This window comes from Pseudophryne corroboree, chromosome 1 (assembly GCF_028390025.1).
Source record: "Pseudophryne corroboree isolate aPseCor3 chromosome 1, aPseCor3.hap2, whole genome shotgun sequence".
NCBI lineage: Eukaryota > Metazoa > Chordata > Amphibia > Anura > Myobatrachidae > Pseudophryne > Pseudophryne corroboree.
In genome coordinates this window covers 103,960,129-103,987,915 of record NC_086444.1, presented here as the reverse complement: position 1 = coordinate 103,987,915, position 27,787 = coordinate 103,960,129, and the positions used below count along the sequence as shown (strand labels likewise).

The window sequence follows — 27,787 nt, the reverse complement described above, 5'->3', positions numbered from 1 at the left end:
GCAAAGGTCCTCTCCACGAAGGGAACTAGATGCATAGCGTCTAGTTTTCCTTCGTGGAGAGGACCTTTGCTGTGCGGTGCGCGATGACGTCATCGCGCACTGCACATAATTTCACTGTACAGGGGGCGTAACTGACCACGCCCCTTGTATGAAGCCACGCCCCTATGGCCGCCCGGGGCGCTAAAAGACCCTGAGCCGGCCCTGATATTATTAATGAACTAAGATGAAAAATTCAGGAAAAGTTAGCGAACTATGGGCCTCATTAAGGCTTATGGCCAAGCCCAATGGTTTGCATGCAAGTTCGAAGGTGGGTGCTGCAAGCTCGCACAAGGTGCTCCAAGCTGTAGCAACAGCCATTTGGGGGTGGCGTAGGGCAATATTTTTCAAAACATGTTATTGCATGCCTCAAAACATGCAATCATGTCATTGTGGCCCCGCCCCTGCTATCCAATTACTGGCATCGTAAAGCAGGGGAGGATGGTGTCACCAAGCCACCTACAACGTTCAGTAAGTTGGAGGTTGCAGGCAGCCTTCAGGAGACTTGCCTTCTTCTCTGGGGATCCGGGAGAGCCACCTGAGATTCAGGAGTCTCCCAGACGTTCTGGGAAAGTAGGCATGTATGAATAAGGAGGAGATGTAGCAAACCTTCTAAAGAGGACAGTTGGAGAAGTTGTCCATAGCAATCAATCAATGGGGCAGATGTATTAACCTGGAGAAGGCATAAGGAAGTGACAAACCAGTGATAAATGCAAGGTGATACACGCACCGGCCAATCAGCTCCTAACTGTTAATTTACATATTGGAGCTGATTGGCTAGTCCATGTATCACCTTGCACATATCACTGGTTTATCACTTCCTTATGCCTTCTCCAGGTTAATACATCTGCCCCAGTGATAGCTAGAAGCTCATTGGTTACTTTCAGCAACTTCTCCCCCAAAGGCTATTGGCATATGTTAGAGATAAACTTCCTTCTATCAAGTCCCTACACACACAGTTATGCCCACAAAATGAGACTAAAGCTCATTTAATCAGCAGGGCGTTATATAGCAAAAAGGTACTTGCATGAACACTGTACATTTTAAAACAATAATGCATCTCTTCTCATAACTCCTTTCTAGCTGACACCCTCCTTCGTGTCCTTCACAAGAAGTCTAAACACACAGAAACTGTCTAATAACATGTTTTCAAGACTTACAGTTACGACCTTGCTTCGCACAGAACGTACTAACTATGAAATGTCAGCATTATGATGATTTCTCCAGCAAAGCATACTTCTTATTCACTACATCATGGCTGCTACTTAACAAAATGGCTGATAGCTGCTAACAAAATGGCTGATAGCTGCTTAAGCTCAATTCATCTCTCTCACATACCTACCTATATGAAGTCACAGGACTATGGCAAAGAGACCACTACAGATGTCTATGGGAAGACACAGACACATTACAGAAGTGGGCGTCAGGGCAGGTATTGAGGGGAATATAGTATGTCCTGCACACCGGCCTGTCACCAATATATTCTTCTGCAAAGTAGACTAAACTCTGTCTCCTTAATGATCTCTATACAGTACAAGTATCCAGAAAACGTAAAAGGATAAGAAACATGATATAATACATGGTGTCTACACATAGCCTAAAGGTGCTTTAAGAAACCACACCATACTCTAGGGACATGAGTGGAGACATACTGCCAGTAGCGGATCTTGCCACGGGCAAGCAGTACTTTTGCCCGGGGCGCCGCCTTCCGGAGGGCGCTGGCGCCATCCGGAGGGCGCCGCACCATGGCAAGATCCGCCACTGCTGTGCCCTCCGCTGCCCGCTGTGTCCCCCCGGCTCCTGCGGCTCTGGTCCTGTGAAGGGAACTAGACGCGTAGCGTCTAGTTTCCCTTCGCAAAGAGGACCATTACTGAGCGGTGCGCGATGACGTCATCACGCACCGCACAGCAAAGGTCCTCTCCGCGAAGGGAACTAGACACTACGCGTCTAGTTTCCCTTCGCGGAGAGGACCTTTTGCTGTGCGGTGCGCGATGACGTCATCGCGCACCGCTCAGCATTTAAGCGGCGCTTCTGCTGTACAGGGGGCGTGACTGACCACGCCCCCTGTAGTAAGCCACACCCCCATTCCCTGCCCGGGGCGCCGAGGGCATTCGAACCGGCCCTGCATACTGCCACATACAGTATAGACTGGTCATATCATATGACACAAGGGCCAGGCAGTAGGGTAAGGTTATATTTGGCCACACATGAGCGATCCATATTATCTGGTGGCCAATCATCATATCTGTCACATGTCCACACACATCAATGCTGATAGCGATCACTGGCTGGCAAGATAAGTTGTCTGATCAGCTGTGATCTACGCTGGTCATCCCAGTACTGGCCCAGTTTGCTTATATTGTGGTAAATATAGCATTGCAGGCTAGCTACTGTATGAACATTTAGAGATGAATACATATTTATGTACTGTGCCTGTGCACCATACATGTGTACAGTATAAAAACATTTCTGTATCTGGAAGTTGTGCCTCCTTATTATACCTGGTTCAGCGGGATAGGAGAGGGAAAAGGATGCTGAACAGAATGACGGTGTGTAATTAGAGCTGAGTACAGTGCACAGATGGTCAAAGATGTTCAGCATCATCGGCACTGACCTTTTCAGTATGGAAATAATTTATAAAGAACCTTCTCCCCAGTTCCTCCTAATGAACAGAGCACCAGTGTTCATAGTCTGGGCGAGTCTGCAGCTAATTTGGGGTAAGAGCAGAAGGATGTTCCCACAATAGCTGCAAGCAACACCAGGCTCCTAATATTAGTTGTTCCTCAAGTGCAAACAATGTGGGGGGGAGGGACACACACACACACACACACACACACACACACACACACACACACACACACACACACACACACACACACACACACACACACACACCCCGTACATGCCGACATTGTGTAACCAATATACTATACTGTATGTTGACATTTTCACAGCCGACACCTTGGAGGTATCCCATTGTGGGGTCTGTGTGCTGAGTTTACTATACAAAAATCCTTTACATAAGATCCTCCCTCATGTGTTCAGACCACAGTACCTTGATAACTTGATGCACTTTGGTAAATGACCCTTTAGGGAGGACCTTGAGACACATGACACTGCCTGTAAGCATTAATTAACCAGTTATTATGGGAGCAATATTCCATCTTATTCTAACTGGCCCGTTGTTGCATTTGATGGTTGGAGCAGCCGCATGTATAGTATTAGTATCCTTTTGGTAACATTCCCCTGGTGTTTAGATCAGAGGGAAGCTCTTGATAAATGGTGAGTGCACATAATGAAAGAGATGGGATTCAGAGCACCTCTGTTTTATTTTTCACTCCTTTAAATTGATCTAACTTGTTCAGCCCATGCTACTTGACAGTGCAACGTAGCTGTAATCTTTATATAACATGATACAGCACTGTATGTGTGTACATGGACACATGGAGAGACATAGGGCCTGATTTAATGTTTGTAAGCAAAGTTTTAAAAAAAAGCAACTGGGCAAAACCATGTGCACTGCAGGGGGGGGGGGGGGGGCAGATGTAACATGTGCAGAGAGAGTTAGATTTGGGTGGGGTGTGTTGATATCTACTGTAAATTGCAGTGTAAAAATACAGAAGCCAGTATTTACTATGCACAGAAACAATATACCCTCCCAAATCTAAATCTCTCTGCACATGTTACATCTGCCCGATCTGCAGTGCAACATGGTTTCGCCCAGTTGCTTGCTTTTTTTTGTTTTGCTTACAAACATAAATCAGTCTCATATATACAGGACTACCATTAGGTTAACCTAGATTTCCTGGGAAACCAGTGTGTAGCAGCCACATACAGTAAACCACTGATTGGGAGATGTATTATTTATTGCAGATATATTGCAAACATCTTGTCCTGTCTTCGGCATCTTAGATTGCTAGTATGCATGATTGCCCATTCTCCCAATATAGAGCTGTCCTGGCAATGCATTGACTTCTGGGTTTTTGACTCAGGGGTAAAATGCGTATCCACAGCCTTTGGATTCCTCTCCGGGGAATTTTGCAAAATGAAGCCCATAGGCTTCTATAGCCAGTGCCATTTTATGGCGGCATAAGCTGATGGGCACAAGTTCCAGAAAGTTACTCGTTCCAGAACTTGATACATCCAGCCACATTGCGGCGCCATAGACAGCTTTAGGGACTATTGCGTTCCATGACCGCAGTAGATATCTCCGACAGGATAGTAAATTGTCAAATTGCAGCAATGATTTCCGAATCATTTGTTTTGCATAGTAGTGGGTCCTAGAGGCTTATTTTTAGACAAGACTAAGGTGGACATTTACTAAGCAGTGATAAGAACGAAGAAATGAGCCAGTGCAGAAGTTGCCCATGGCAACCAATCAGCACTGAAGTAACAGCTATAATTTGCATACTATAAAATTATACAGGGCTGCTGATTGGTTGATGGGGCAACTTCTCCACTGGCTGACTTCTCCGCTCTTATCACTTCTTAGTACATGTCCCCCTAAGTATTAGGTATTTAAGGGTAATATCAGAGATATCTCATTCTCGTTTAGTAAAATAACAGCAGCCTTCCCCATAGCTCCTTTAGCTTTCCAGTGCTTGATTTTGTTATGTAACACCCTCCTTTCAGCCCTATCTGAACCTAGCGGTAATAGCGTGATCGTCACAGTTATAACTATGCTGCAAAAGCTTCTCCAGGACAGCAACTTATTGGATGCGCTGTCCCTGCAAGTGTCTCTTAGTAGATTTATTGGGGGGATAAAGCATTGTATCGTAAATATGCTCCCAGGGCCATATTGCTTTAAAGGATGACTGGGCTGAAGCCTAGGGGCTCGTCATTTTTTTTTGCTGAGGGACTGTTACCTGCGTCCTAGGGCTCTAATGATTAAAGACACTTTGCGCAATAGCAAGGCACACTCGCAGTCAGCTGAGGTTTGTTTTATAACAAGGGGAGGGGGGACAGCGGAACAGCAGCGCGCTAGCATCGGACTGTGAGAAAAGAAAGAATGATTGCGTAGTGAGAAATGAGGTCAGCAGATTGTATTTCAAGTGGGTATCGGTGTCCGTGTGAGTACTGAAAGTGTAAATGATGGCATAAACTCTGTTTGCCAAACGCCAGCTATAGTGGGGTGAGAGATTGAGGTTCCAGAGGGGACCCGAAATACCTGAAAGCCTAGGGCCCCGGCCATGGGTTAATACGGCCCTGTATGCCCGTAAAATGTGGCACCTCAGCCAATGACTTTTTATTCATCCTGCACTTGTATAAAGGTTGTCTTTCAGTTTTTACTAAATATATTTTCCCTCCTAAAATGCATTTCTGACAGAGCTAAAAATAACAAAATTGAGCTGTTGCATTATTAAATACTGTATTTAGCTACGCTTAATGAGCAATAACTCGCTTGGGGTGACATTCAGATAACAGACTTCCTTCATGAATATTGCTAAGACAAGATAGAGACGCGTGCTACAGTGTTTCATCATCTTTTCCGATTTCTTTTAGGCTTTGTGTATTTCTCGAATTAGCTACACTGATTCACTCACAGGAGGGAAATGACCTTCAAAGAAGTAATTATTACTTTAACAAATTAACACTTAAGCTGACCACACAGGCTGGCTACACCATTCCAGGTCACACTAGGGACTGGTAATGCATTTGGGAGGTGACCTCAGAGACAGACCAATAATGATCACACACATACCAGAAATCTATACTGCACAGACCAGAACATGATTCTATTGAGTTAGATTAGGCATCGAGATCATTTTGAACTCAATTGTCTGGTATCACCTGTCAAATTGCAGTATGTATGGCTATCAACCTAAAGTCGTTGTAGGTCTGTAGAGACAGTGGAGCAGCAGGGCAGGCACAGGTACCTCTATAGTAGGGTGTCCCCTCCAGGCTCCTCTCTCCCGCAGTACTCCCCGGGTGGCACTGGGTGCCCCCCCTGCCAGTCTCCTCTCTTCCGCAGCGCTGCCCGGCCGGCACTGGGTGCCCCCCCCCTGCCAGTCTCCTCTCTTCCGCAGCGCTCCCCGGCCAGCACTGGACGCCCCCTCTGCCAGACTCCTCTCTCCCACAGCGCTCCCTGTACGGCACTGGGCGTCCCCACTGCCGGACTCATCTCTCCCACAGCGCTCCCTGGCCGGCACTGGGTCGGCCCCCTTGCCAGGCTCATCTCTCCCGCAGCGCTCCACGGCCGGCACTGGGCATCCCCCCTGCCAGGCTCATCTCTCCCGCAGCGCTCCCCGGCCGGCACTGGGCATCCCCCCTGCCAGGTTCATCTCTTCCGCAGCACTCCCTGGCCGGCACAGGGCGTCCCTCCTGCCAGGCTCCTCTCTCCCTCAGCGCTCCCCGGCCAGCACTGACAGCAGCAGCAGAACGGGATACCAGGAACGGCCAAATCTGTCGGAATGGATCCGACTTTAATTGAATATAGCCTTTTTGATTCCTAGTAATTTTCTTCCTAGATCCTTTAGTCTGCAAACAAAACATTAACGAGACAACAACAGTCTGCAGAAAATGTGAACACCATGTGATATAAATTGAGACAAAGCAAAAAAAAAATGTCATTGTTCCATAAAGATTATCGGGCTGATGTATCAAAAATGTGATAAGTTTCAACATTTTTTTCATCACTTATCGTGTGTTTTCGTGACTTTTATGTTTTTGTTTTTTTTATGTAGTATGTTTTTTTTGTTTGTTTTTTATCGAAAATGTGATTGCGATAAAAGCCCAAAAATGTGATAGTTATCACTCTCCTTTTCGGTCATTTTATTGCATTTCGGAAAAATTAAGTGAAGTGTTCATTCTCTACTTCAGAGTTTGGAGAAAGTAGTGCAGAGGTTCTCAAACTTGGTCCTCGTGGGCCCACACAGTGCATGTTTTGCAGGTCTCCTCACAGAATCGCAAGTGAAATAATTAGCTTCACCTGTGGACCTTTTAAAATGTGTCAGTGAGTAATTAATACACCTGTGCACCTGCTGGGTTACCTGCAAAACATGCACCGTGTGGGCCCACGAGGACCGAGTTTGAGAACCTCTGAAGTAGTGTGTCTGGAGGAGACACATGAGAGAGAGAGAGAGTACAAGTCTAGTGAAACCAGTGGAGTGAAATACAGTAGAATAGAACCGACCTGAGGTCTTAAATTGCCACTGTCATTTTTTTTATTAAAGCAGATGGTTTTGAGAATGATATTTATTTGTTTAAATGTCAGCGGTTTTCTGTTTGCTGATTTGCTGTTTCCCATATATCATCTTATAGGAAATCGTGAACTTTAATTGCCGAAAACTGGTGGCTACGATGCCTCTGTTTGCCAACGCAGACCCCAACTTTGTCACAGCCATGCTCAGCAAATTGAGATTTGAGGTCTTCCAGCCCGGAGATTATATCATCCGTGAAGGAGCAGTTGGGAAGAAGATGTATTTCATTCAGCATGGTGTGGCTGGCGTCATTACTAGATCCAGCAGGGAAATGAAACTGACTGACGGATCATATTTTGGAGGTCAGTATGATAAGAGTGGGGGGGGGGGGGGGGAATCCACTTTAAAGAAATGTTAATCAGCAAACGCAACAAGGTAAGGCAAGATTGACAGATGTCAGTGAACAATAAGATTTCTACGATGTTAGTGGCAGTCACAGAAACCAATGGATTTTTACATAGTAAATGGAATATATTGTATAATGTACAGACTGATTCAGTTAGCAGCCAGTTGAACTGTATACTGAACATTTACTGACTGCAGTACTTCTGTTGCTAACGTTACACAGAAACATTATACTGTACTCTACACTATGTAGTTTTTATTTTTTTGTTCTACATAACAGGAGGACATAAATCAAACCTTGTGGAGAGAGATAAAGTAAGAACCAATCAGCTACTCCAGTAACTTTCATTTTTCAAACATGGGCCAGATGTACTAAGCCTTATAAAGTGGAGAGTGATAAAGTACCAGCAGATCAGCTCCTAACTTCCATGTCACAGGCCCTGTTTAAAAAATGACAGGAGCTGGTTGGCTGGTAGTTTATCTCTCTCCACTTTATACATTTTTAAGGCTTAGTACATCTGGCCCATAGCCTGTAAAATGACTGTTAGGAGCTGATTGGTTAGTACTTTATCTCTCTATATGTTATCTCTCCCCATAGAATTATTCCCTCTAGGCACTCATCAAGCATAAATATACACTCACCATTAATTCCGCAACAGTTCCTTTTATGCATTTCTATTTTAATATTAGTCTCACCTCAAGGAGATATATCGGTAACACAGATGAATTAGTTTTCTCTTGTTTTATAGATCTTAAATGAGGTTCTACCACTAACTCTAGAACATGGAACTACACAAAGAAAAAAGAAAAGGGTTCTTACCTGGAGCACTGTTGAGACCTTAAGGGCCCTACACATTGTGCGATCCGCCGCCGAGCTGCCCGATGGCGGATACGGCCGACGGGCGACCCGGCGGCAGGGGGGAGATGAAGGGGGGAGTGAAGTTCCTTCACTCCCCCCGTCACCCGGCTCCATAGCAGTGCAGGCAAATATGGACGAGATCGTCCATATTGGCCTGCATGGACAAGCGATATCTTATTATAACATTTCATATATCTTTATGGGTCTGCATCAAAAAAATCTTCATATTTGGGCATCTTCATAAAAGGCACAAGATTTGTAAAATAAGATTATAAAGTGGCGTGTAAGAAATAAAGAAAGGTGTTTTATTAAAATTCATACACTGCAGTCGCTGATATTTAATACTTTGATATGAAATTTACAAAATGTCTCTAATTTTCAAGTAATGATATAGGCCCTCATTCCGAGTTGATCGCTCGCTAGCTGCTTTTAGCAGCAATGCAAACGCTAGGCCGCCGCCCTCTGGGAGTGTATCTTAGCTTAGCAGAAGTGCTAACGAAAGGTTCGCGGAACTGCTCCAAAATATTTTCATTCAGTTTCAGAGTAGCTGCAGATCTACTCCTACCTTGCGATCACTTCAGACTATTTAGTTCCTGTTTTGACGTCGCATACACGCCCTGCGTTCGGCCAGCCACTCCCCCGTTTCCCCAGGCACGCCTGCGTTTTCATCTGACACGCCTGCGTTTTTTAGCACACTCCCGGAAAATGGCTAGTTACCTCCCAGAAACGCCCCATTCCTGTCAATCACTCACCGATCAGCAGAGCGACTGAAAAGAGTCGCTCGTCCTTGAGTGAAACTGCATAGTTTATTGTGAAAGTACGTCGCGCGTGCGCACTGCGGCCCATACGCATGCGCAGAAGTGCAGATTTTTTAGCCTGATCGCTGTGCTGCGAACAACGGCAGCTAGCGATCAACTCGGAATGAGGGCTATTATTCCCAATGCTACCCTCAGTAATTTCCTTTCCATATTTAATGTTATCACATTATGAGGGTATATGAGAGTAGCAACTAATTAGGGACATTTGTGACAAATTAGGGATTAATTCCCTTATGTTGATAACATTAAGTCCAGAATATTGAAATTTTCCCTCAAACGGCTCGGAAAAAATTTAAGGTAGCACTGGAAATTGTATAATTACTTGAATATTATAGAACTTTAGTATATTAAATATCAATCAGTGTATTTAATATCAGCGACTGCAGTGTATTCATTTTAATATGGAAACATAGAATTTGATGGCAGATAAGAACCAGTTGCCCATCTAGCCTGCCCCTTTAGGGTTAGGGTTAGGTTTGAATTAGGGTATTAGGGTTGGGGTGTTAGCGTATAGATTTACAGTTACACAGAAATAGAGAATTTGATGGCAGATGAGAGCTACTTGGCCCTTCTAGCCTGCCCCTTTTTTAACCTTATGGCAATTTCAAACAAGCCTAGAGAAGCGATAAGGCAATGATAAAGCAGTGATAAGTGAAAAGTGATAATGTACCAGCCAATCAGCTGTAAATTTACATATTGGAGCTGATTGGCTGGTGCGTTAGCACTTTTCACTGCTTTATCACTTCTCCAGGCTTAATACATCTGCATATTTGATCCTTAGTTCTTCATAAGGATATCCTTATGATAACCCCAAGCATGTTTAAATTGCTCTACTGTCTTAGCCTCAACCACTTCTGATATGAGGCTATTCCACTTATCCACTATCCTTTCTGTGAAGTGGAGCCTGTTTTTTTCCCCTGGCAGAAATCTAAAGGTGGGTACACACTGATAGATATATCTGCCGATCAATTGATCGGCAGATATAGCTATGGACGGATTGGGCAGTGTGTTGAGCATACACACTGCCCGATCTGTTGGGGACTGAGGTCATGAACTGGGCGGGTGTGTACACCCGCCCGCCCAGTTCAGCTGTCATTCACCACCGGCTGCCGCAGCATGTGTAGGGTAGATATATCGGTAGATATATTGGCCGTCGGCTGTGCTGCTGGGCCGACGCAATATGTCTATGAACGACGAAGTTCACAGACATATCGCCCGTACACACTGGTCGACGGACCAGAGATATATTGGCCGTTGTCTGCATTGTCTGCGTTGGATAGAATTGTATCTAGAGTGTGTGTAGTATACCAGGTAATCAAAGTAAACAACTATGCCTTATGGTGTAAAGCCATGACTGGAAAGTCCAGCGGACAGGCAGCGGAGATATCAGTGTAGTCTGTAAATGATATAGTGTAGATCACAATGCACAAGCCAATAAACTGAGAAATGTTATCACAAAATCTAAGTTTATATTTTATTAAGGAGATATTTTTACTGCACTATGTACTATTAATACCTCATTATGTGTATGAGCGAATACCATATTTTTGTTGATGTTTCACTCCTCTGCAGAGATATGCCTTTTAACTAAGGGCCGCCGGACAGCCAGCGTGCGAGCCGAGACCTATTGCCGTCTGTATTCCCTGTCCGTGGAGAATTTCAATGAAGTACTTGAAGAATACCCCATGATGAGAAGAGCATTTGAGACCGTCGCCATTGACAGATTAGACAGGATAGGTATTATATTTTTTCTGTATTTCTGAGTACATTTTCAGTGGTTTGCATCCAATGCTTTCAAACTGACATTTGTAATGAGATGACTGTTATTAGATTAGTGCATTATTCACCATCACTAAACGTGCTTTCCGCATGTGCATGCTGAATGATGGTTTGTTATATATTCCTGATTTTATTGGGGGTCAACCATGGAGATTTACTAAAAATGAGAATTTACCTAATTCTGCTGACACACCTTATGATTAAGCAAGTGTATTAATTCATGCTGCTAACGCTATATATCTCCAAATGTCAGTGTCTTTGGTCTTAGGCACACAGATACATTTCAGGTACCTGTTGTGCAGTGTCATACCCTCCAACGGTACCTTTTTGGCAGGTGCAGTACCTTTTTTTATGGTCTGTACCGATTTTTTGGCTCTCCAAACTTCCATTGAAAGTATAGGAAAAGGGCCGTGGCCACACAATCCCCTTCCCCTTTGACCACGCCCCCTTTTTGAATTAGTACTGATTTTTATGTGTAAAATGTTGGAGCGTATGCAGCATGTGCTGCCTGTACTGTGTTCACAGCCTGGTGAACAAGGCAGAAATTATATTGATCACTGAATGCTGTGAATGAGGCTCCAGTACTGCAAATAAGCTTTCAAAGTGAATGATAAACGAAACTTGGATGTTGCCTATGCTGGGGACTCATTTATCAAAGAGTGATAAAACTCATTGTGAATGATAAAACTTGTTGCGTAGGATAAATGGTGCTCCAGCCAATCAGCTCTCAACTGTCATTTTTCAAAAACATGACAGTTAGGAGCTGAACACATGACAATTAGGAGCTGTTTGGCTGGAGCACCATTTTATCATATACAAGTTTTATCATCCACAACGGGTTTTATCACTCGTTGATAAATGGGCCCCACTGTCTTGTGTCCATCGTCCGTCTGTGTGCTATTGGTGTGCTGTTCATTGGGATTCACTTCTCTGTATGTGTCGTGCTGGTTCACCAAGCATGCGTGTTTGAAATTCATTAAGAAAGAGCAATACTTCTTGAAAAAAAAATGTTTTTGCTTTACCAGGTGAAAACAAAATACTGACCTAAGGGGGTGGGAAGCAACTGGTCGCATTTTAACATTTACAGCAATGCGGCTGGTCTACTGTACAGCAGTGGGGCATATCTGGCCTAAGCAGTCGTTACAGGGCAGGATGTGTGCCAGTCACATGACCCTCACTCCTCTGGGTGGCTGCTTTAGCCAGGTACCTCCACCGCTGCCTCTTCTCCCTGCTGCATCGTAATGAATATTACTCGTGGGAGTTTCCTACCTATTACATGGAGACAAGTTCCTGTTTTTCCACTTTGTAAGCACAGTTTTACATTTGTAAGAAACAATATTGCATTTATTTTGAAGTACGATTATTAACATTATTAAATATAAACCAGCAGAAAAGCAAGTGGAACTGCGCTTATCGAAAAAAAACCAATCAAATATAATGATAATAGCAGAAATTCAATTAATATATTGAGACATGTTATTTTAAATAAAATGAACACAATATTTTAATATACTGGAAAAAAAATCCAAGTTTATATCTAACACACAATAAAAATGCTGTATATAGTATTCAACAGTGGTTCTCAAACTGTGTGCTCTGGTACCCTGGGGTGCCTCAGAGTACTTGCAGCGATGCCCGGGGTTGGTGGTCCAGACCATTCCAAATTATTTATGGTTATTAGGCAAAACCAGTGCTGGTGGCTTCCAATCATAAAATATGTGGACAAGCAGAAGTGAATCCTGTCCCTAATCCAGAGGTTCCCAAACTGTGTGCCGTGGCTCCCTGGGGTGCCTCTGGACACTTGCAGCGGTGCCTTGGATTGGTGGTCCAGGACCAATTCAAATTATTCATGGTCAATATAATAGGCAAAACCAGTGCTGGTGGCCGCCAGTCATAAAATATGTGGCCAAACAGAAGCAAATCTTGTCCCTCACCACACAACTGACCCTAAGGATGACATATAAACGCGATCTACTTAATGTAATATTTCTTTCTAAATTTCTCAATAAGAAATTTTTGGCCTAGGGGTGCCGTGAAAAAAAATCTGATACTCTAGGGCGCCGTGATTCAAAAAAGTTTAGGAACCACTACCCTAACCACATAACTGACCCTAAGGATGACATATAAACACAATTTACTTAATTTCATATTTTTTTCTGAATTTCTCAATAAAGAAACTTTTGGCCTAGGGGTGCCGTGAAAAAAATTCTGATACTCAAGGGGGCTGTGATTAAAAAAAAGTTTGGGAACCACTGGCCTACAATATAAAATATATGGGCATAAATGTTCATATTAGCAGCAAGAATTTCAAAAGAATACAATGTAACCCCTTGGTTGATAAAATTTCATTGGGAGCACTGAATATAATTAGACTGGGAACTCTACTGTCCAGTCCAGTCCAGTGATTTATACAGTAGAAGTGTGAAAATGGGTACCTGTAATATGGTTCAATACAATCTAACAGTCCCGATAACATTATCTGGACTTACAAATGGGAAACTTGTTTTACTAGACAAAGCTCTCCAGCTGAAAGCTGGTGGCACCTTGGTAAGCTGAAACGATGTACATATACTCTATGGCCCTCATTCCGAGATGTTCGCTCGCTAGCTGCTTTTTGCAGCATTGCACACGCTAGGCCGCCGCCCTCTGGGAGTGTATCTTAGCCTAGCAGAATTGTGAACGAAAGATTAGCAGAATTGCTACTAAATAATTCTTTGCAGTTTCTGAGTAGCTCCAGACCTACTCACAGATTGCGATCAGCTCAGTCCGTTTAGTTCCTGGTTTGACGTCACAAACACGCCCTGCGTTCGGCCAGCCACTCCCCCATTTCTCCAGACACTCCCACGTTTTTCCCTGACACGCCTGCGTTTTTTAGCACACTCCCGGAAAACGCTCAGTTACCTCCCAGAAACGCCCCTTTCCTGTCAATCATTTACCGATCAGCAGTGCGACTGAAAAGTGTCGTACGTACACCAGCAAAACTGCTAAGTTTTTAGTTAAATAACTTAGCGCATGCGCGCTGCATACCATGCGCATGCGAATTTAGCAGCAAATCGCAGCATAGCAAAAATCGGCAATGAGCGAACAACTCGGAATGACCCCCTATGTCCGCAAGTGCTTGTAGAAACGTCTTCCAGTAAAATTCCAGCCGCCTACAGTTTAGCAAATGTGATCCCAGTTAGGAGCCCCACATACGCAGCCTGTAAACCAGGGGTGGGGAACCTCAGCCCCGCGGGCCGTATAAGGCCTGCAAAGCCACTTGATCCGGCCCGGCTAGGCTCACCTAACCAAGGGAGATGCGGGGCACCCGCTGAGATTTTGTAAGTAGCGGGCGCCCGGCTTCTTCCCCTCAGCAGCAGCCGGAGGCAGGAGCTCTCTCCTGAGCTCCGGCTTCCGGCTCTGGCAGTGTGCGTGTGTTCCTGTGCGGTGCTATGGGAGAGATGTCATGACGTCTCTCCCATAGTTCTGAGGAGCAGGCAGCCAGGCAGAGGACAAGGGTCCGGAAGCAGGTGCGGGGCTGATGAGTATTGTGTCTTTTCTTTCTTTTAATATGTGTGCATACCTCCCAACATTGAAGTAGAGGAAGGAGGGACATCTTGGCGTGCGTAGCGCGCCCGCGGGCGAAAATGGGGCGTGGCCTGCGTATAAGGGGGCGTGGCTTTGCTGGAGGGCCCACGATCGCCAGCCACGCCCCCGTTTTCGTCACTGAGGGGGCATGGCCAGCGCTCTGTGAGCTGCTGGCATGCCCCCTCTCCCTCTAACTCACTGGAATAGACGCTGTGCGCGTGTCTATTCAATGCTGCTCAGCTCTCAACTGAGCAGAGCAGTGAGTGATCAGGAGCCTCCTAACTGCCCCCCCCCCCCTCCCCCCCCACCGCTGGACACTGCGGCCCGCGGGAGGGACAGCGGGACAGACCCCAAAAAACGGGACTGTCCCGCGAAAATCGGGACAGTTGGGAGGTATGTGTGTGTGTAAGCGGCGCTACTAGGGGTCATATCTAATGTGGCATATCTACTGGGGGCAGGCTAGTTTTTAAGTTGATAATTTTTGTATGGCCCCCGAAGGATTTTATAAATATCCAAATGGCCCTTGGTAGAAAAAAGGTTCCCCACCCCTGCTGTAAACTAACAGTTACACCGGTACACCAATGCAAATTCAGGTTATAATAATATTTTATATTTCTACATTAGATTACGATTGTATAACGAATACTGTGTTAAATTGCATTTCAGCAAATTTCTGCAATAAGGAGCATTCCTAGATACAGTGTCTGTATGATTAATACATACATATGTTGACTAAGGTCATACTGGCTGCGTAAAATCAAATCATTACTTTTATAAAGAACCTTTTGTCAGTGCTGAGTTATATACAGCTCATTATTCATTAATTGTCCCTGCCTTCCATGTTGCAGCAAATTATTGGGCATTGTGAATTAATATGTGCTGCTGTATGTGTTCCAAATGCATGAAAGTGCTGTACACTTAAAACCAGAAACGTTGCACTGCCTGTTATTACTGGGAATAACACGGCTCTGACCTTCTTTCCTTGGAATTCAGTGAAAAGTTGGTGCCTCTTTAAACTCCCATTGGCTGTTATCTTATTGCCTCTCGCTACAGTAGATGCAGATTGAACTGCAATTTAATGTCTTACACATATATATATATCAGAGAATACCTCAAGCTGTGCACAGAGGGGCGGATGGTGAAAAGTTTTTAATATGGTTACTGTGATTAATGTGAAAGTGTTGTTTAATGCGGTTTACTGTCTCCTCATTGTGACTTCCTGCGCAGAAGCAAGCGCAGCTGCAGAGGGAAGACAGCCGCTGGGAATTCAGAGATACAGTGATTGGTTGTTTTTTTTTAACGGGGTCAATGATCACTGCCACTGTGAGCAAAATTCATTTTCTTTATGTACTTCCAAAGACACTGTACATTTTTGGTTTTAAATGGACGGCACATTTCTATAGGTGAATTTTGACAAACTGATATTCTAAGAGGAAGGTATTATTGTTGTTCGTTGAGATCGGTGGCACTACAGGATTCTGCAGTCAGATACACTCACAAATAAAAACAGTATAATATATAATTCATGGTCAGATTTATTAAGACTGGAGAAGTGATAAAGTGGAAGGTGATAAAGCACCAGCCAATCAGCTCCTAACTGCCATGTTACAGGCTGGGTTTGGAAAATGACAGGAGCTGACTGGCTGGTGCCTTATCACCTTCCACTTTATCACTTCACCAGGCTTAATAAATCTGCTCCTTGGTGGTCCGGATAAACAGAGAGGTCGCCCAACAATTCAATCCTGTTTGTGTATTTAGCCCATCCAACGAGAGATAGAAACTAGTTATTTCTGTTCTATTTTGTTGTGTAGTCTTGTGGTCATTTGTACAATCCCAGCATGCATACAAGTTGAGGACCACAACACATGTAGGGGCCACATGCAGGTAAATCTGCACTCATATCTTCAGTGTCATAGCTACCTCTGTTCTCCTCCCTCTTTCTACTTCATGTTCTCCAGTAGATTGAACTGAGGACCCCCCTGTGGTCCAGTGTCTTCTCTCTATCCTCACAGCGGAAGCGTCTGCATGTTACATCTGTCTGTACTGCTCCGTTATCCTGTTACCAAGTCCATCTTCAGCCTTCCCATTGCCCTATTCCACCGTCAAGCTCTCTGCTCCCCTATATGTCATCCGTGGCAGGCTGTCCAAGTGCTCGGCATTTGGCTCTGCCAGTTCTTTATTTATGTGACAGCTTTTAGCTCCTGAGCTTGGTCGTTTGGCATCTAAGCCTTCTATTTCCTTGTCTCAGTCTGTTTCCTTGGCTTCCTGATCCTGGCTCTGGCGTCTACCTCATACCAATTTACATATTGTGTTCTCTTTGTTTCATCAAATTTGCTCTTTTTTCTTTAAAGTCTATTTTGTTTTCTTGCTGACTGTCTTATATTTTGCTAGGCCATTAGCTTGAGTGACAGACACTTAATAGTGGTATTTCCTCAGGATAATGTGATTTTTCACTCCATTTTTTACCGTTTTGTTATTCTGTTGTTTCCACTTGTCTGTTAACTTTTGCTGTGCCATTTCCTCTGTGCCTTACAGTAGCTTTGTGTCTCACTGCTCTCCTCACCCCAGCCCCTGCATTGTCTTATCATCCTGGGTTTCAGATACCCTGCGGAACTGCATGTCTCCCCTACAGTAGATGTGAGGTGTGGCCCTCTGTTATGGCTAATGTCTCAGCTGCCTCAGGCAACTAAACTCCATGCTGTCAGATCTATAAAAACAGACACTATCTGCGCAAGTCCCCTTAGTATAAATGCATGTTAATTTCGAAAAGAAAATAGAGAAAAGAGTGGGATATAGTTGGGATGGGATGTAGCTGGAAAGATTTTGGAAATGGTGCAAGCCAACAGGTAGACTAGTACCCTTACTAGTATGAACTGAATCAGAAATAGAAAAATAGAAAAATACCTTGGCGCACCAGGGGTTAAAGAAAAGAGTACCAGAAGGGAATGGTCAGACTAATTTGAATTAGAATTTATTTATGCATTAAGACACATTTGACATATTTATAAAATCATATAAAAGTTAACACAAGTTATCTTTGCATAACCTATTAAGTACAACAATAAAATGATTATGGCAACTTGATGTCTTTCGCCAATAATTGTATCAATGTGCCAATACTTATAGTTATAATTTCATATTCGTCCCAAAAAGCATAGGGCACAGGAAAAATAAAAGGTCCCGAAATCTGTTTATCCCACACGGGTGACACTAAATGTCTTTTATAAAAGCAGTCTTTAAATGATAGGGACTTCCCTATAAAGACATACAGCCGTGTGTGACCTTGTCCCAGCAGCTCAATTGAATAGCTGATGGACTTTTTGGGATGGTCACTGAACTTAAATGTCTAGGTGGCTCCCAGCCCTCCTCTTTCCTACACACCTCAAGTGTGTGAGCTGGTGCTCGTAAGATGACAGTACCTGTGGATGAGCAATGTCCAGAGTCCTCCGTGCCTTCCTCTCCCGGGTCCGAATCTCGTAGACCTCCGGTGAAGCCGGGCAGCCGATTCCCAGAGCTACGATACGGCTTGTACCGTCTGGCCCGCAAGCGTGGAACGCAGGCCAGTCGTTTCCGGTTTCGCGGCTTCCGACTTCCGGGATAGCGAGTCGTCAACGGGTCAGTTGAAGTTAGAATTGAACTCCTATTCCTTCGTTCAGCATAGTGAACCAACGCGTTTCTCCCATACAGGGCTTCGTCAGGGACGAAGCCCTGTATGGGAGAAACGCGTTGGTTCACTGCATGCTGAACGAAGGAATAGGAGTTCAATTCTAACTTCAACTGACCCGTTGACGACTCGCTATCCCGGAAGTCGGAAGCCGCGAAACCGGAAGCGACTGGCCTGCGTTCCACGCTTGCGGGCCAGACGGTACAAGCCGTATCGTAGCTCTGGGAATCGGCTGCCCGGCTTCACCGGAGGTCTACGAGATTCGGACCCGGGAGAGGAAGGCACGGAGGACTCTGGACATTGCTCATCCACAGGTACTGTCATCTTACGAGCACCAGCTCACACACTTGAGGTGTGTAGGAAAGAGGAGGGCTGGGAGCCACCTAGACATTTAAGTTCAGTGACCATCCCAAAAAGTCCATCAGCTATTCAATTGAGCTGCTGGGATAAGGTCACACACGGCTGTATGTCTTTATAGGGAAGTCCCTATCATTTAAAGACTGCTTTTATAAAAAGACATTTAGTGTCACCCGTGTGGTATAAACAGATTTCGGGACCTTTTATTTTTCCTGTGCCCTATGCTTTTTGGGACGAATATGAAATTATAACTATAAGTATTGGCACATTGATACAATTATTGGCGAAAGACATCAAGTTGCCATAATCATTTTATTGTTGTACTTAATAGGTTATGCAAAGATAACTTGTGTTAACTTTTATATGATTTTATAAATATGTCAAATGTGTCTTAATGCATAAATAAATTCTAATTCAAATTAGTCTGACCATTCCCTTCTGGTACTCTTTTCTTTAACCCCTGGTGCGCCAAGGTATTTTTCTATTTTTCCATGCTGTCAGAGGTCAGGTAATACATGACTTCACCTTTATATAATAAACTTATATAAAACTAGTAAAGGGTAACCTCAGTCTGTCTACACCTCCCTTCTCAGGCCCACTTTCTCTGTGGCTCCATCCCTGCTCTGTCCCACCCTGCCTCCTCTCTGCTGCTCTTTTCTGCCCAGCCCCCATCAGCTAAACACTGTCCCCTCCTGCCCCCATACTTACCCCACGTTCCTGATAGCACAATGGCTCCTCATCTGCTCCGGCACAAGGTGTGTCCCTAACAGTTGGAGACATTGGGACGTGTGCCCTAGCTCCTGTTGTGCATGCATGTTGGAAACGAGAAGAGACCTTAGAAAATGATTATATAAAGACACAAGAGAAGAAGGTCATGTTCAAAAAGGTGATCAACTTCATTTTATTAAATGTACAGTATGGTGACAGAAGAAAGAATGGCCAGCTATTCAGCATCCAGTAGACTTAAAAACAGCACAATTTACAAGGACCAACTATCCCTTATTAGGCAATTGGAAGTTATCCGATACCCATACCAATACACAAATAAGCCTACACAAGTGAGAGGCGCCGCTGACCCTAGAAGTGTAAGATCGGCCTACCCAGTGTATTGAAGGAGAGTGCAAACCATTGACTGCAGCAAGCTGGACGCTGGACTGCCGCTCTTTCCCACCTTTAATTAAGCCGACATACAAGACACGACAGGAAAGCAAGGGTAGTAAGTCAGCAGAAAAGAGGCTTAACTAGAGCTGCCCAGAGACTAAGAATCTGATAAACACCACCCAACATTCATACACTTAGGGGGACACGTACTAAACAGTGATAAAAGTGGAGAAGTGAGCCACTAGAGAAGTTAGCCATGGCAACCAATCATCTGCTTTGTATACTTTTATAGTATGCAAACTATAAATGTTACATCAATGCTGATTGGTTGCCATGGGCAACTTCTCTACTTGCTCACTTCTCCACTTTTTTACTGCTTAGTACATGTCCCCCATTGGACCACACCAATAAGTACAGCCTAACATGAGTAACCAAGCCAACAAGCTACATGTATTAACCCTATCTCACCATGACTTGTAGTTTAAAAGCCAACTGGTCTATTCATCCCTCTGTTATACTTCTCTGGTGTTTGATGTCTCTTCTGGTACCATTATTCCTTTCACCCTATTTCCCTTGAAAACATACCTCTCCATAGTTAGGAGATACACACAGATGAATAGAAAATAATGCAACAGTTATACACACCTAGAGAAAAAACTTAAAATAAAGGGCCTAATTCAGATTTGATTGTAGCTGTCCAAAATTTTTGCACGGCTACAATCAATTACCCAGATTGCAGGTGGATGCCCAGCACAGGGCTAGTCCACCCCGCATGTCTGGTTCTGCCCCGCGCACAAGTTCAAAAGCATCGCACAGTGGCGATGCTTTTGTACTTGACGAGTATCTCCCTACCAGTGTAGCTCCTGCACACTGGCAGGGAGCTACTCATCGCTGTTCGGATTGCAGCAGCTGCGTTGCCGGACCGCGCACCTAAAACGCCGGCCAAATGCCGCCGGCCTGTCCCCTCCCGCCCAGCGACTGGCTCTGCCTGTCAATCAGGCAGAGGCGATCGTAGGGCTGAGATGGCCGTCGGCTGTCTGGCATGCACCGGCGCACTGTGGCGCTGGCACCTGCGCAGTTCAGACCTGATCGGCTGCTGTGCGAAAATGCACAGCAGCGGTCAGGTCTGTATTGGGCTCAAAATACCTAGGGGGAGATGTTTCAAACCTTCTAAAGAGGTCAAGTGGAGGTGTTGTCCATAGGGGTGTAGTATGGTATGCCGGCGGTCGGGCTCCCGGCGACCAGCATACCGGCGCCGGGAGCCTGACCGCCGGCATACCGACAGTGTGGCGAGCGCAAATGAGCACCTTGCGGGCTCGCTGCGGGCACGGTGGCGCGCGTATTTTATTCTCCCTCCAGTGGGATCGTGGACCCCCACGAGGGAGAATAAGTGTCGGTATGCCGGCTGTCGGGATTCCGGCGCCGGTATACTGTGCGCCGGGATCCCGACAGCCGGCATACTGAAGACCACCCGTCCATAGCAAGCAATCAGATTCTACCTATCATTTATCTAGTACATTCTATAAAATGATAGCTTGAATCTGATTGGTTTCTATGGGCAACTTCTCCACTTCTCCTCTTTAGAAGGTTTGATACATTTTCCTGTAGATCTCTTTCTTTTCCTTACCAGTCTATCCCCACTGCTAGATTCAAGCTCCATTTCAGTATGGACCACGAGACTGTTGAGCATTACAGATTTGCATTGCAAGCCACTGATATTAGAATAGAATTACTGGCATAAAAATGAGTCAGATAAAAAAGTAACTAACATTAATAAAGTGCGTATTTCCGGAGCTGGTGGTTAACATGATATTTAGTTAGAATCATTGTTACTACTTTAAGTTAGGTATAAGAGTAATGTAACATTATTATTATTATTATTAATAATAATAAGAATAAACTCTATTAATAAGGAGCCACAAGTGGTCCACAGCACCGTATATAGGGCAAAACATTAAGACAATACAAGGTAAAACAGTACAGTATAGTGAACAGTAAAATACAGTAGAAAAGTAACAAATAACTTTCAATACAACCAGTGCAATGGAAATAATTAGCATACTGTAATCTTATACCTGTACCTATTGGCCCTCATTCCGAGTTGTCGCTCGTTAGCTGCTTTTAGCAGCATTGCACACGCTAAGCCGCCGCCCTCTGGGAGTGTATCTTAGCATAGCAGAATTGCGAACGAAAGATTAGCAGAATTGTGAATAGAAATTTCTTAGCAGTTTCTGAGTAGCTCCAGACTTACTCAGCCATTGCGATCAGTTCAGTCAGTTTCGTTCCTGGTTTGACGTCACAAACACACCCAGCGTTCGCCCAGACACTCCCCCGTTTCTTCAGACACTCCAGCGTTTTTCCCAGAAACGCCAGCGTTTTTTCGCACACTCCCAGAAAACGGACAGTTTCCGCCCAGAAACACCCACTTCCTGTCAATCACCCTACGATCACCAGAACGATGAAAAAGCTTTGTTATGCCGTGAGTAAAATACCTAACTTTTGTGTAAAATAACTAAGCGCATGCGTTCTGTGAACCTTGCGCATGCGCAGTAAGAGACTAATCGCAGTATAGCGAAAATCGGCAACGAGCGAACAACTCGGAATGACCCCCATTATTGTGAGCGCAGCTAACAGGCCTAGGACATATGAAGAAACCAAAACAAGAAAGGAGTGGAGTCAGAGGACAGAGAGCCAAAGGAGAAGATGTAGAGTGTAGCTGGTATGTAAGATAAGTTGGTAGCACAGGAGAACAGGAGCTTACAGTCTAAAGGGGAGACTAACGCAAGACATAAGATGTGAGCCAGTGCAAGAGCAGCAAGCACTAGTGGGAGAATTGGAGGATACAAGAAGGTAAAGTAGAATATGTGGTGACATGGTTAAGTGGTGAACGTATAAGCTTTTATGGAAGTTTTTATGTTTTTAGAGCCCACTTTAAGCATTGCAGATTGGGGTATATTCTGATGCAGAAAGGGAGAACTTTCCAATGATGGAGTGCAGCACAGGAGAAATCTTGGATTTAAGAGTGAGATGTGGTAACCAGAAGGAAAGAAAAGTGATGGTCATTGGCCAACTGGAGAGGGCGGGAGGAAGTGTGTATGGAGATGAGTGTTGGAGATGTAGGGAGCAGTGTAGAGACGGCCTTGTACGTGATGGTGAGGAGTTATCATGTTAGTGTATTAGAATGCTCAATTAGTTTTAGTTCAGTGGTTTTATAGCGTGATTTTGGGGGTGATTTCAGAGTTGAACGGAGGAGAGACATTGGGTATGTGTCCACGACGCACTGTGAATGTGTCCCAATGGTCACCCTAGGCAGACACAGTTCAGAATTGCAAGGATAGCTATACAAATCTGGTAGGCGTTCCTGGGAGTTAATACTTGGAAGACTCAGTTCCACTGACCCTGGCAGCCAAATTCCATTGGAAATTCTGAGCAACCACACCGATGGTGTAGCTGATGTCCACTTGATGGCACTCCTTTTTGCACACTGTCACGGACCCTGGCCACCCCATTCTCCAGATACACCAATCCGAGAGTTGCGCCAGTGCCGTGCAAATCAATATCACCACCAGCAAAGACTTTTAAACGGACTATGGACATTGCAGGCATCTTTAGCTTTACCTTTAACCACAGATCTCAATATCTCAGGACAAATAGGTAACATGGACTTCGCTTGACTTGGGTTCAAGAACACAGCAGTCAGAACTAAAATTATATTTTTATTGTAATTAAGAAATATCTTTACATGCCCCTCTCACACAGTATGTGTGAGAGGGGCAGATATAGCCCCCTCCGTTTCCTTAACTCTCTCAGTGCTGTGTACCTGGGCAGTGAGAAACCAGATTTACTTTTTCAACAGCTGTCTTTTTTTTAAGTTTCAAGAGGTCAGGTTTCTTGACCTGGCCTTGCTTTTCGGTAATGTTTCTTCTAACTATAGTTTATAGCTTCTTAGATAAGGTAAGGGCTATGAACTAACCTCTGACTCCCCACTATACATCAAGTGTCCTCTACTCCCACTGTGTAGCTATGAGTTCACTTAGAGGACAGGCTGGCATCCATGTTTTGTCACAGACTCCATTGTTAGACATTTAGACATTACGTATACTGTAAGTCTTACATTGCTGGATGCAAGGAAATGTCCCATTTTGCCACACACACCTTGGCGGTTTGTAAGATGTAAGGAGTGGAGGGAGTGTTAGGCTACCCCTCAAGGGAAAAAAATATAAGGTGTAGAAGATTCATCATTGTAAAACTACAATTTCCAAAGAGACACTGGTAGTAATAGTTCACCGAAACTGGGGAGACACATGGTTTTCATGTTCACATAGTTTAAAGACTAAATCCATGTACATTTATAACTTAATAAGAACTTGATTGTAAATTTGTTTTGGTGTATGAGCACCTGCATATCTCCATTAACTCCTTATATACTCTATTTAGTTGAGTCACATCCAGATCATCCATAGTCTTGAACGTAGGGCCCAGTGGGCACTGAGAAGCTCATATTATGATCCTGTTTTTATGTGGGGGGGGGCTTTTGTCTAAGGGGACGGTAGTGTCTTATCTTGAGCACCTTAGGGTCTTAATCAGGCTCAGGTGAGTGTATTTAATGGTTTCCTTTAGTTACCTATCATTACCTATTCATATGAATTGCTGCACAAAGCCGGCCTTGTCTTCTACTAGCCACCATAGTGGTTCAAAAGATATTTAATTATAAGAAAATACGGATTTTCAAAGCCGGTTATTGTCAGGTTAGACTCAGATGCAGATAACCGTAAATAATCTAAAGAAATAGCTACAAATTCAGTATTAAAAAAACATACTCAAATTGTCTTGAGTACTGACAACATGAATCCTTAAACTATGCAACATCATTTTATGTAATAAAAAATAACATTGAAGTATTCCAAAACTAAATGCAGCTTCATATGAAAACTAAAAGGATCAAAACATGAGTATAACTCGAAAAAAGAGAAAAACACCCTAAAGCATCAAAGGAGAAAAAAAATATTACTTTATTAGTTATTGCAAATCTTCTCCTTCTGCGTTTTACGGTGTCTGCCATTGGATGCAATGTCAGAGACTGCAGTTCCCCTACAAATAGTAGAATGGAGAAGTAGATTAAGCTGAAATTGAGTTTACTTCTTCTGAAGAACTCCTTGCTTTTTTCTCATTAAAGTATTACTTAAGCACTCTACTTGGATCTGAAACTGCTGTGTAACACTACCGCTCAGCCCCAAACCAACCACACTGCTGACCAGACGATGCACCTCCTAAACTGGTGCCGGGTTCCTAGATGCTAGACCATTTTGCTTCCTGTGTAAGGTGTTACACTACAATTGTAGACCTAGGTGCATATCTATGTTATATCATGGAAATAAGGGGACATTGGGGCGAATGTACATTGATCTCAGATTTAGTACCCTTGGTACATTAGCACAGTACTGAGGCATGGGCGGATGCTATGTATCAAAAATATCTCCATATAAGGTCAGAGGCAGATTTAGTGGTCTGGCTGCCCCTAGGCACATAATTATTGCCTCCCCCCCACAAAAAAAATAGTATACAATATTATGTGTGGCCAGTGAGACTAAATTACAGTATTCCGTAATTTTAAAATGTACATATATGAGCTCATTTAAGTAACCCAGCAGGGCAAAATAAAATGCCATGTTGACAAAGTGGGGGAGGGTGGGGTGGTCAGGGGTTCTCAGATGGGGTGAGGGGGTTGGAGATGCCCCGCAATGGGGGAGATGAGAGGGATCGGAGGTGCCGTGATGGGGGGGCCTGGATGGTAGGGGTATTCGGGAGTTCTACGATGTTGGGAGGATCGGAGGTGACGTGATGAGAGGGTGAGTAAGGGATGGTTGGGAGTGCGGTGACAGTAGGGGGGATTGAGGGGGGTCGGGGGTTCCATGATGGAGGCGAGCTAATGAAGAAGGGACTCAGGTGAGGAAGCCGATGGGAGGAGTGAGAAACAGGAAGATGGAGGACAATGTGTGTGTCCAGTTGCTGCCACCACATATCTCCCTGGACCGCTGCCTCTTTGATGCCGCCCTGTCCGGTCTAACCCCCAGCTGGATCTTACCTACTGGCAGTCTTTGCAGGGTGTGAGTTCCACTTGCAGAGAGCCAATATCATGGGGGGTAGAGACCTGCTATGCCGTCCCTGGGATGTGCCGCCTCTAGGCACGTGCCTAGTGGGAAATACAGCACTGTATAAGGTGCTGGTTAATTGCTGCTCTTAGTGGGCAAAAGACAACCATAGAGGTGCCAAGAGATGTCAATGTAAGGTCCCCAAAAATAGAAAATTGCTTTTGTGTTGCACTGCACTTTCTCATCATAAATGGCCTGTAGTATGATATATTGTATATGATGTATTTGTATGAAATGTAAATGTATATTAGCTTTAATTTACTTTAAAATATCGCTTTTTTAATTGATGACCTATTAATAAGTCTTAAAATGACACCAAACTTCTACTGCTGCCTGCCATCTATTGCGATGCACTGCAGCTTTATGTGAATAGCCGATATTAATTAGCAATGCTAGAATATTTCACGCTTGGTGCCCACTTTTCACCCCTATTTTGGCCGGGTTTGCTTTGGATCATTGGCAATTGTTGTGTTTTGATCCCCTTCCTCTGTAATTAGTTGTTGCATACGGGGGGATTGTCGTTTACTATATAACACTCTTTATGCACAATAGTGACAGGTTGTGTATAACGGAATAACTACTGTAAATATTAAACAGTGGAGTGTAATAAAACAATACAGTTCATTGATATGAGACTATCCATATCTGAAGATGTTTTGATCTTACGGATAATTATGCATTCCACCATAAAATAAATAAAATGCAAATAAAATTAACAATACAAAAAAAAACAGGTAAAGCAAAAAAATCTGTTTTGAATTTCAAAATTATTCAATATCATACATCAGTCATTACTATATACTGCAGTGCTCAGCAAACATATAATACCTGTCTTTAGAAATATGACAGGGCAGCAGCTGGTGTCAGATGTTTTCCTGCCTAATGATGTATCATTCGTACAACCTAACACCAGCAGCTGCCTTGTCGGAATTCTAAAAATGGCTGAGCACAACAGTTTATAGCAGAGTCTGATTTATATCCCGGAACTCCTACTCCTACTTCTACTACTGTTAATATTAGTAGTTCACAATGGTTGTTTAAACTCAACTACAGTAATGGCAGAAGGTAAGCGCAAAACATTCTGATTACTGTTGGCAAAACATACTAAAACTTTAAGATAAGATTTAAGTTAATTTTAAATATTTCAGAAGACAGTCAACTAAGGTCCTGATAATATTTTGCATAATTAAACAGGTTGGTTCACATTACTGATAAATCTACACTTCATATACTGTACATCTTGTGATATATTCACTTTCCTGCCCTATTATGGAACAAACATAGGTTGCTTTAAAAAAACAGAAATGCGTGGGTCTACATTTTGCATAGTGTAGTCGGAAAAAACAACAACATTAATTCCCCTATAAATATTTATATCCTGTTGTGCTAACTGCTATTTTTTTGAGTAATCGTGTGAGGAGTTAAAGTATATACCAGCCTGCCACACCCGGTACTCCTTAGACAAACAGACACAAAAACAGGTCTTATTGTATAAAATACACCCCAGATTAAAGCCCCTTAAGGAACAACTAACGGGATAAAAACAATATCCTGGCGGATGGGACGCCGGCTGTCATATGACCGACGCTGGCATCCCGAAGCAGAGATTCCCGACGTCGGGTAAGTATGTTTACTTTCTCCACTTACCCCCTTAACCCTGTGTTCATGCAGCCTAACCCTAACCTCCCCCCCCCCCACGCCTAACCCTCCCTTTCCCGCAGCCTAACCCTAACTCTCCCCAGGGGGTGCCTAATCCTAACCTCCCCTCCCCACAGCCTAACCCTAACGCTACCCTCCTCCTGCAGCCTAGACATATAACCGGTTTCTGCATTCTGAACAGTGTTGGGATTCCAGCATCGGTATAGTTAGCAAACCTTATAAAGAGAACAAGTAGACCTGTTACCCATAGA

The 27,787-nt window shown here is 44.1% G+C and overlaps 1 protein-coding gene across 1 annotated transcript in view; it reads left to right on the top strand.

The window, feature by feature from the left end:
- HCN1 (hyperpolarization activated cyclic nucleotide gated potassium channel 1) overlaps window positions 1–27,787 on the top strand; it is a 707,178-nt gene that overhangs the window by 667,272 nt on the left and 12,119 nt on the right. The window contains exons 6-7 of the mRNA XM_063961843.1: window positions 7,297–7,537; window positions 10,830–10,994. Coding sequence (XP_063817913.1) covers window positions 7,297–7,537; window positions 10,830–10,994 — 406 coding nt within the window. The remainder of the gene's footprint in view (window positions 1–7,296; window positions 7,538–10,829; window positions 10,995–27,787) is intronic.